Source organism: Adiantum capillus-veneris, chromosome 28, assembly GCF_014529385.1.
Source record: "Adiantum capillus-veneris isolate H3 chromosome 28, ASM1452938v2, whole genome shotgun sequence".
Taxonomy (NCBI): domain Eukaryota; kingdom Viridiplantae; phylum Streptophyta; class Polypodiopsida; order Polypodiales; family Pteridaceae; genus Adiantum; species Adiantum capillus-veneris.
Genome location: NC_140958.1, coordinates 124,551,270 through 124,562,445, shown reverse-complemented (window position 1 = coordinate 124,562,445; position 11,176 = coordinate 124,551,270). Strand labels below are relative to the sequence as shown.

The window sequence follows — 11,176 nt, the reverse complement described above, 5'->3', positions numbered from 1 at the left end:
AATAATATCAAATAAGACGTACAATCGATCGTACAATCCTAAAGTCTAAATTTGAGTAAATAAAACTATAACTAAATTTATAATTAACCTAAATCTTCATTTTTTTAATTATTTGACTTTTTTCAAGTTTCTGATGGAAAGAGAGAGAGGATCACTCTTTCAAAATAAAATAATATTTGTTTGTGTCAAATGGTGCTGGGAGAGCATGCGATGACGCTTTATATACTAAGAATCCTTCGATCAAAGTTTTCTTTGATCAAAGAAAACTTCGATCTTATTTTTCTTTGATTGAAAAAACTTCAATCAAAATGCAGAGAAATAATACGGGAGGCCAATTTCAGTGACGTGTCACCATATTATACGATCCTGTTTTTGGGCTAAACGTATTATACAGCCATGAACATGTATAATACTTTAAGCATTTTTGTATAATGCAACTTAGAGCATAAGCCCTTGTCTCGGGATGGGTGATGGAACTTAGAGCATATGCCCTTGTCTCGGGATGGGTGATCATAGCTATCATTTTTTGCCATGTATGTGTGTTTATAAAGAAGAAAGTAAAGAAACAAAAGGTGTAAGAAAGTGGGCCTAACCTGCATAATCAACACGTAAAATTTAATTAAACAACTTTACACCAAAAACAATCGCAACCTTTAGTTGCATTAACCTTTTAAACTTATTACTCAAGATAAAAGTTGTGAATAATGAGAAATATATGCTTTCATTACAATCAAACACGTCTAGCTAGTTGCACTAGGAGAAAACACGCAAGAATACAATGTATTGGCACTTTGCATAGCCACCTCTCATCTTGACAAAACTGAGTGTAAATCCCTATATCAAAGAAGAGCTCTCCTCTTAAAGAGACATCCTTGTAGGGTTACCTCAATGGCATACCACCACTTTGGCTCAAATTCTTGGGATAGAAAGATTATATGAAAAGAGAAATGAGATTCCATGAGATAATGTGTGTAAAATTCTCACAATTAGATATAGTAAGCTACAACAGCATGCTTGTTTAGAGTGCTCGGTAGAATGAATGTGTTTCAATAACTTTAAATGAAAAGCTTAAACTTGAAACACAAAGAAAATCTAAAGTGCTCTCGCCAAACTAAACCATAATATTAACCTAAAACACAAACCCTTATATTGCATTAAAGCAACCAGGTTTGTTTGCAAATACATTTTGGATTAGATAAAGTGTTTGGGAATACATTTGAAATTACCTAGAGGGAGAACTTACAAACAACTCTAAACTAACCATAAAAGAAACCTTAAAATTAACATCAAAAGTCGTTCTAAACTACTCAAACTCAAAATCACCTAAAATTAATAATAAACTAATGCCAAAGGAAGTCTAAACTTAACTTGAACTAGCCCTAAAAGTAATCCTATAAATAACCCTAAACTATCCCTATGAGAAACCGTAAAAACTAATCATAAAGTAATTTTAAATCAAAACTCTATTGTAAACATAATTAAGTACAAATTTAATCTTGAATAACAATAATTTAAGTTTAAAATGAAAATTTAAACAATAATCACCATAAACATAAACATTATAAGCATAACAGTCAAATTTTTTGCTAATTCAACAAACCATAAACCCTTTTTCTTTGCAAGAAAACTCACAATGGTGAGTATATTATATTAGCATAACCAAAGAGATTACAATTCAAGCCATGCTCATATCGAGCCATGGCAACTCCTAGATTCAATAGAGGCATTGGTGATACATCGGTTGAGAGCGAGCCACCCCATGACAATCAAAGGGACACCCAAGCCAAGACTGGTTGAACAAGTAGAAACCCTCCACATGAGTCAGAACCAATACACTCAACCATTCAAGTCAATCATTGCAATGCCAATTGCCCAATTCAACTCTTCAGAGTTCTTTCGTTTCCTAGTGGCAACAATCGCTACCCTGCTTTCTTGTACAATCTTTGTGTACCTAGCCATTACTAGGTCATTCTCAAAGACCCGACAGTTCTTGTTCTTCCATACGTGTTTAAAGTAGCAGAATCCAACAATTTCCATACAAATAAGCGGCACTTGGCTTTTCAACACCTTCCCTCTTAGCAAAAGATCGTTCTTGAAGAATCCTGTCTTCCTGGTCTTTTGAATCCATTTGCAAATCTTCCTTGCCAATCGTCAGGCACTACATGAATAGGTGAGGGAGGTCCTCACTAGTCATTCTGCATTGCAAGCATCTATCTGGACCAATACCTCTGGATAGAATATTCACAGCAATCAGCAAGGCTTCACATAGTACCTTCCATTAAAAAAACCTTCATCCAATGTGGCATTGTGGGCACCCAAACATTCTTTGTCATTGACACCCCCCTTCATTCCAATCAATGATTACCCCACCGTTTGTTTAAAGGAGAAAACCAATATTTTGAGGCCATTAGGATGTAGTAAATGTCCTTGGTTTGCAGTTTCAGAAAGTGCTTGTTCTTGGTCCATTGCCATGCTTTCCACTCAAATTTGGACTTAGGAGGTTGAGAGAGTAGATATTTGATGCTTTGTTGATCTACTTTAATGACAAACGAGAACCCATACGTGCATGTACCACAACTTAGTTCCTTGTCATAGGTGTTGTATTACACTTATAATCAAATGGTTTAAAGTTTCAACTTTCAAAAGAAATTGAGTAATTATTTTGCATAAGTGCACCACCTATATATTTTTCATTAGTGTCCATTACAATGACAAAAAAGAAAAATTAGACAATGTCAAAACACGTGCTTTGGTCAATGACTCTCAAGGCTTGAAAAGATCAATTATGCAAGTTTTTTCAAACATAAGGTGTGATTTTCTTCAAAACAATGTGAGATAATGCACTTTGTATGGAAAATTCCTGACGAATTTCTCATAATAACTACATAAGCCAAGAAATGATTTTAACTCTTGTAGGTTTATAAAAATTGGCCATGATATGATAGCCTCAATTTTCTTAGGGTCTACATAAATACCATCCTTAGAGACTATATGTCTGCGATACTCAATGTTAGAGTAAACTAAAGAGCTCTTCTTAAAAATCAAGTACAATTCATTCTTTTGCAAAAAATTAATACATATGTGTAAGATGCTCTTTGTGTTCATCCATATATTTCCTAAAAGCAAGTATATCATAAAAGAATATAATTACAACATGCTGATGATCAATGAAAATACGATTCATTATACATGTGAAAGTAGTAGGTGTATTAGTTAACTCGAATTAAAGAACAAGAAATTCAGTGTGTCATGTTTGAGTTTTAAAGGCAGTTTTGAAAATGTCTTCCTATACCATTTTTACTTGGTGATATCACCATTTGAGATCAATTTTTCTATAGAAAGTAGCTCCTTTCTATTTATCTAACACCATCTATTTGAGAGATAGGGAATCTATTTTTACTTATGATCTTATTCACGAATCTATAACCTATACACATACTGAAAGTTCCACTCTTCTTTTTGACAAGAAGAATATGTGATCCATATGGTGAACTATTAAGCTTGACAAGTCCCCTACATAGCAATTCTTGAACTCAGATTTTTATCTATTTGTGTGCAAGTAGATTTACTTGATACGGTGCACAACATGATGATTCACTTCCATTAATGATTTATGGCCTTTTAATGTGGGGGTGGTAAACCAGGTGACAATGCATTCATAAAACAATCTTGAAAGTGTGTGAGAAATGGCTTGCATTATTCAACATATGTAGATCATTGACAAGAACTAAGTATGTCTTTTCATTACCCTATTGGCTCGATATGGGATAAAGTGAAATTTTTTCTAATGCAATGGTTGCTTCCAAGTGAATTAATTAATTGTTATATGTAAATGAGAGAAAATGTGCAAAATAATCAGCATTAGAATTAAACACATGATGAAAAGGCATACCAAGAATCATGCCAATCCCATGCAAAGGTGCATAAGAATCTTTTCTATGTCGATTGAAATTTTTCATGTTAACAATTAAATTATCCACTTTGTGATTGCAATTGTGGTTTTGATTATTGAACACAGTTTTCATTCTATGTCTGGATTTGATTTGAAAAAGTGAGAGTTGATATGCTAGACGTGAAGAAATAAAATCATGACCGCTCTTATCATCAAGTAAAATAGGGTCTCTATACAAAACCTTGCACTTCGCATTTGACCTTTAGCAATGCATGATATGAAACAGAAGGAGATGGTTCTATTGATTTTGATTATTGGTTGTAAATAGAATCCAATGTTTTTTCAAAGTTAGCTTCTACATCCAAGGTATTTTTTCATCTAGAGGCCTTGCTCTTCATGGTGTTAAAAATTGTTATTTGGGGCTTGCTTGCTTGATTAGCTTGAAAAGCATTGGGTGATTGATGTCCTACCATTTTTCTTTCAGCATTAGGTGTCAAAGAAATTACTTCTACAAGAGTAGGAGGATTAAACATGTCCACATGTACCCTAGCCATACAGCTAAGAGATATACAAATTTCTTTTAGAGCTTTCTCCTGCTAAAATGTTCAATTGCCTACAGCTCAAGTAGAAAATTCCAAAAACAATTCACTTATGCTTTTATACATGTTATTTTGAGCCCATCTAATTGCCTACATATTTTAGTTGTTCAATTGCCTACAGTTCAAGTAGGAAATTCCAAAAATGATTCACATATGCTTGTACATTTTATGTCAAGCCCATCTAATCACCTGCATATTTTATATTTATAACGTGTAGGTAGAAATTGACGTTTGAATAGCTTCTGAAGTGCATGCCACATGCAAGGACGTGTGTGATGTTTCATGGCATTTCAACATAAAACAACACTACTAGTAAGGACTTGTGTGATGTTTCATGGCATTCCAACATAAAACAACACTACTAGTGAGGTGATTAGCATCACATTTAACTATATCATGCTAAGAAAAATGTTGGTGGTGAAAATAATCATCTAATTGGCCAATCCATGAAAGTATGGTGTCACCTTCTTTGGTACCGTCCATCTTTATAAAAGGAAAGGTTGTATGGCTAATTTAGGGTTTTTCTTGTTTTTATGCTTGGGTTTTGTCTTATGTATATGCGTGAGAGGTTTTCCAATTCAATGCGCTAAGTGCACTCATATGACAAATTTTGCCACAAATGCAATAATTGCTCAAGAATAGTGAGCAAGGGACAGTTCGCCATAATGTAGAGAATCATGGAAAGAATAAAAATTTTAAAAATGAAAATAGAAAGTTACTTCTCTATAAAATTTATGTCGGTGTCATAGCATGTCAATAGCAAAAGAAAGTTGCTGTTAATTTCAATGTTGAAATGTGTTTTGAGTTCATGACATCAGTGGATTTTTTTCTTTCTAAATGATCTCCAATGCTCGACGTAAGCATGATAGTTGGTCCAGTAATAAAATCGATCATCAAATGAGCAAGAAATACAATTATGGCATATGCAAAAAAAATTCTGAGAATTAGCTTCCAACTTGAAAGTCAACTTTTCAAACCAATTGTGTACTCCCACGGCAAAAAACCGAAGTTCTCTTTCACTTTAATTTTGTCTTGCTTCTTCTCAACTCGTTATTCTCGAACCACCTCAAAAGAAACTTCAAGGCTTGCCAAGTTTTAGAATTTCAAATCTTCTGCATCCTCTATTCAATCTCCGCTTCTTCTTCACAAGCTAAAAAGAAACTTAGTGAATCTCGACATTGAAGAATGCGATGCCGATTTTGATTGTCAACAATCAAAATTGTACAATGATTAAATTGTAAATCTGACAAGTGTTAAATGAAATTCGATTTTACGAATTTGATCTCATAATTAAGCTTCATCTTCAAGAGCTTGAAATCTCCCATTGTTGATTGCTTCGGCTCACTCGTTGATACCACTTACCCATCGAATTGGATTAGAGAATCGTCACTAGACTAGATCATGGAGTTGTACACATAATCAAGCTTCCCTTTCATGCATTCCAAATGAGATGTAGTCGTGTTAGAAACAAACTTATACGCACACAATCAATTAACTATGATAGAATACTAGATTAAGAATATTAGATTGATGTAAACAAGATCAATAGAATAAACACATAGAGTAAAGAGGAGAGGAGGGAAACTGCACAATATAGACCTTAATATTAGCCCCCAAAGTGCACGACACTAGAATCTTTACACTAGAATTTGAGGGTATTTTATTAGAACCAATTTGTGCCAAATTTAAACCCCAAAAAATCTCCAAAATTGCAAAGATCCTTATCAAGAGTCTTGAGATTAAGACTCGTTATTTGAGACAAAAATGAGATAAGAACTTGCACACTTGGATGATAAAAGGAGTGCTCACGAGATTTAGCTGATGAGACAATGTTATGGGAGCTTCTTTCGTACTTCTCTCTCTCTCTCTCTCTCTCTCTCTCTCTCTCTCATTCATCAAATAAACATATCTTCCACTAGGAACCACTTTCTATATGTGTGTATGTGTATGTTTGTGCATGTGCCACCAAGGTTGAAGTGTTAAGGAGGATAACGAAAGAATGTGTGAGGTTCCTGGTATGGTCGAGGAATAACAGGGGCCTCATTGCTTGCACCCTTTGTGGCATACCCAAAGGGAAAATGCCATAGAGATGTCTTCTTAGAAAAATGCTTTTTTGAGAGAAAATTTTATTGGTTGAAAGAGGTAGCAATCACTCATTAGAGAGAGAAACGTGTATAAGGTATGATGGAAATTTTATCATGGTTGAAGATTTACATCATTATTTGAAATGTGCACCTAATGAGGACGAAGATGATGGGCACATCATGGGATCACGCAGCTAGCCAGTATAGTGGAGAAGGCGAAGAGGGCTTCAAAGGCTATTATAGAGGGGGCCCTTCTATTTGGAGAGAGAGAGAGAGAGAGAGAGAGAGAGAGAGAGAGAGAGAGAGAGTTTCTCTCTATCATGGTAATTTGCCACCAACCAATCCTTCTATGTCTTATCCCCTCCTCCATTTCTTCTCTCTTTGTACCCATGGGGGAGCAACAAGCTGCAAATAGCAAGTGGGGCTCTTGCATCCACACGAAGATTTAAACATTTTCTCATGTAGGAAAATTGAGTCTTTTTCATTGTTTTTCATACAATACATAACATCATTAGCTTCTGCTCGAGAGGCACCGCATACCTAGCTAGGTACGATCGGCCCCCCCACCGGGCCGGCGATCCCATGCTTCAATCGTACCTACCTAGGTATGCAGTGCCTCCCTCCCAGAAGCTAATGATGTTGAGGTAAGTCACAATGTGAAAATTATTGTGAGAATTTGTCCAAAACTTCTTGTCCCTGTGCAACCGACGCCTTTTCAAGCTGGCCTTTGGAGCTGAGGAGGAGTTGGCATGCAAGCAACATGGCAAATTGGAGAGCTAAAGGGGCGTTTGTGGGACTGTCAGATGCATTTTGAGGCCATTGGCGTAGTACCTAATTACCGTAGCCGAAGCCCCAACTGCTTTGACAAACACGCTTTTGGCAAGCTTCCCTTTTGCATCTCTTCCGGCACAAACACTCAAGCTACCCTTCAAGGCGGCAACATCCTTGCCATTTCTGCTCATGCTCAAAGCTACCAAACTAATAGGCCAACAAGCACAAGAGGTCCTTCGAGAAGCCTATAGATGAAGGTCACAGCCCTTATGTGCTAGTTACATAGGTGGGGGTCATGATGTGCGACGAGCCCCAATGTCAAGTCTCGAAGCTAGCTTAAGGGATGAGCAACCATTCTTCATGTGGTTACAAATGATGTGGATGTTGCACAAGAGAGAGAGCTAATCACATATTAGCTATGGGATATGCAATGTGACAAGGTTGTGGATACATTTGGATTTGCATGGAATTTCGGAACCCCTTTCAAACAGCTACACCTTGAAGAGGACCAAGTGACTGCTACACATTAGAGGGAGTCTTACATGTTCTCTTAATGATCAGATCTGGTCCATTTTCCGAGGGCTTGCCAAGAGTCGAATGGATTAATACGTAGCATAGATATCAATTCTAGGTTTATGCCGCTACCCCTAAGCCATTGGATGGTTATTAAAGCTTTTCAAAGATGTTTTCTCATGAATGTTGAGCTACATGGCAAGTATTGTAGACAGCTTCTCAAGCCTATTACATAGATTTGTAAGTGTATTTGATACTCGAGTCCTCAACTAGATTTTCCCGTCAAATTATCGAGGAGCTATCTCATCATCTAAGAAATCAATACTCTCAGTCTCACTCCTCTCAAAGTGGGTTGCATGATGGTTCTCTCTCTTCCGTGTAGGAGATTTTTTCCTAGGAGTTAATTTTCTCATTGCTAGTGATTCAAGGACTCCTCTTCGTACAGAAGGACTTCGTTTATGAGATGATATACTCCTCTTTGTACAAAATGACTTCGTACAACAGGACTTCGTGTATGAGGTGACATACTTCATCTCCTATTCGATTCGGAGGATTCTCTCTCTTCTAATACTCGGTGAACCAAGGACTGCATTCTCTTAATTTACATGAGTATCCATATCTTGCCTTCATCGTGCGAAAGAGAAGTAAATTATTAGCCTCTAGTTGTGTCTATTTTACTACTCACAAGTTGGGATTATTTTTCACTTCTTGCAATCATTGTGCAAAGTGTCTAATTGCATGTATTGTTGTGTAGAAACATCATCATCATTAGGAAAAATTCAAACTCAAATTTGGGCCTTTTAAGCCTCTAAATATTCTATGGAATATTTCATATAGACCAATAGGAGCAAGACTTTCCTAAGCGCCTTTTAAGATTAATGTTTAGTAGGAAGCCCAAAACTTTTGCATATAAACTCCAAATTTGTCGGGCTTTGGCCCGTTTGAATCCTCTTATTGAGATATTTGCAACGATATGTTACATAGTATAGTTCTAAGCAACACAAAGAGCAATCCACCTTTTTTAAATAGTTTGATGACTATACATTTCTTACAAGGCCCAAATTTGAGTCCAAATTTTTCCTAATGCATCAAAATTTATTCCTAGCGAGCTTGTGTCAAACTTTTCCTAATGCATCAAAATTTATTCCAAGCAAGTTTGTGTCAATTTCTCGAACATCTTACATCATAAATTCCTCTTGCGAGTTAAGAAGAGTTCTTGTCACACCTATACCAGCCATTTAAGTTCTATCAACAATCAAAATAAAGACACAAGTGATGTCAATGCCTACTTTAAATCAACAAATTCTTTTATGCTTCTACTAGCTCGACAGAATAATCCATGCATGCCCCCCTTATCTTGGTTAATTAACAAGCTCAATGTTTCATGCTCTTCCCTTGAACCACCCTCTCTTCAACAAGAGAGGAATATCAAAAGTTACAATACAATGTAACTAGAGTATAACTTGTAAATAATAAATCTAAAGTGGATGAACAATGATTTTAGAGAATCCAAGGCTATACCTGATTTTATAGGGATACCATTGTAAACCGAGACTACGGTGGTACCCATCAAGAAAAGCTATCGCCCACCCTTTGGTGGCCGAGAGACTTTTTCTTCAAGATTTTGGGGTTAACCTGAGAGGGATCAATATTTTTTAGGAAGTTCGATGAATGTGCTATGCATTGTTTGGAAGTTGGAAAGAGTGTACCATGCATTGGAGAACATGTGTAATGCAAGGTATGTCAACTATTGGGTTCTCAAAAAGTACCCTTTTGACACATTGGTGACATCGATTGTTCATTATCGAGTTGAAATGTGGGACGGGAGCATCTGAAAGACTACTTGGAAAGAGCTTGAGAATGTCCAAATGCGTTTTCTTTCAAACTTTCTCACAAACACCATATATGTTGTTATTGACTCAAGATCTCTTCCAATTGAGGTTAGGACGGGTATGGAATGGGTTGTGGAATACATGATAGAGATGCATCAAAACCCCTCACATCAACTTCCTATAATTGCATGGGAAGCAAGCACAAAAGTTAAGAGGTGTTCTTAAATAGAGGCGTCCCACATGCCCATTGTCCTAAGCTTCTTCTCATAATTGGCGTCTCATTGTCATTTTCAAGTCTTTTTTTTACAAACCCTCGACACCCCTAAACCAAATCTTGGTGCCTTGTGATTGTTCTTTCCATTCCCACTCACGCCATAGCCCATTTCAAGTCAGATCCACAGATTTTCTCGCTCTAAGATGGAGAGAGAGCTTGGGTTTCCATTTTGCTCAACACATTTTTAGTGATCAAAATGGCTTTTTGATTTTGAACTTAACAAATTTCAACTTTGGGGACTCTGACCTTCCCAAGGATTTCTGGCAAAAAATACTAAAAACACTATGTATATGGAGTTAACACAAACAGTATGTGGTCTGTGACCTTTCCAAGGATTTTTGGTAAAAGATATCTCACACCAAACGGCCCACAGCTTCATTTTCCTCACCTACCAAGGTAGAATACGACTTGCAAGGCACCCACCCCACATGATGAGGACCACATCATTGCCAGTAGCTGCTGCTGATGCTACAAGTGAATATGCCAACAACTTTTGTTTTAAATTGCACAAAAGTTGTTCTTCTACAAGAGGGTGTCATCCCAAGCTCGACGCACATTTCAGGCATGCATCATGGATTTGTGAGTAGAATTGAGCTAGCCTTCTCATAATGTAATTCATGTACAATCTGTGCATGAAACTTAGCTCGTTCAGGAATACTCACAAAATGCTAAGTATTTGAAAGATTACTAAAACAAGGTGCACGAAATCTGTAAACCTGTGCTTCATTCCAATAAAATATGATTCCCACATTGTGACTCGGAGGGAAGAATATCAAATAAAATACCACTAATTTTATTGGTACTTAGTGGGGCTCGGCTCCCACTACTACTTGAGCATGGTTGAATGAGGGGAGGTCTGCAACTTGCAAGCTCCATGTAAGAAACACGAAGCTCTCTTCTACACACGTCGTGGGAAGACAAATAGCAATTAGAAAATTTCACACATACCAAATTGCATTGTAACATCACATGAACATTACTAACATGAGAATTGGTTTTGAAGCTGCCACACATAGAAGGTTCCCATTGAGAAACTCGCCATTGCAAAGACTTAGGGACCGTTACATTGCATGCTCTCTTAACAGATTTTGCCATCATTCTCACTTTGCGCATGCACGAAAAAACCAAGGCACTAGAGCACTACACCTTCTGGCAGTTTCAACCACTACACTACAGATGATATATTCTTCCATAACTTCCACACCACATGA

The 11,176-nt window shown here is 36.7% G+C and overlaps 1 protein-coding gene across 1 annotated transcript in view; it reads right to left on the bottom strand.

Annotated features, from left to right (window-relative positions):
- Positions 1–10,143: 10,143 nt before the first annotated feature.
- The window catches only part of LOC147421242 (uncharacterized), an 81,152-nt gene continuing 80,119 nt past the window's right edge, over positions 10,144–11,176 (bottom strand). The window contains exon 5 of the mRNA XM_086504621.1: positions 10,144–10,863. Coding sequence (XP_086360747.1) covers positions 10,689–10,863 — 175 coding nt within the window. The 3' untranslated portion in view covers positions 10,144–10,688. The remainder of the gene's footprint in view (positions 10,864–11,176) is intronic.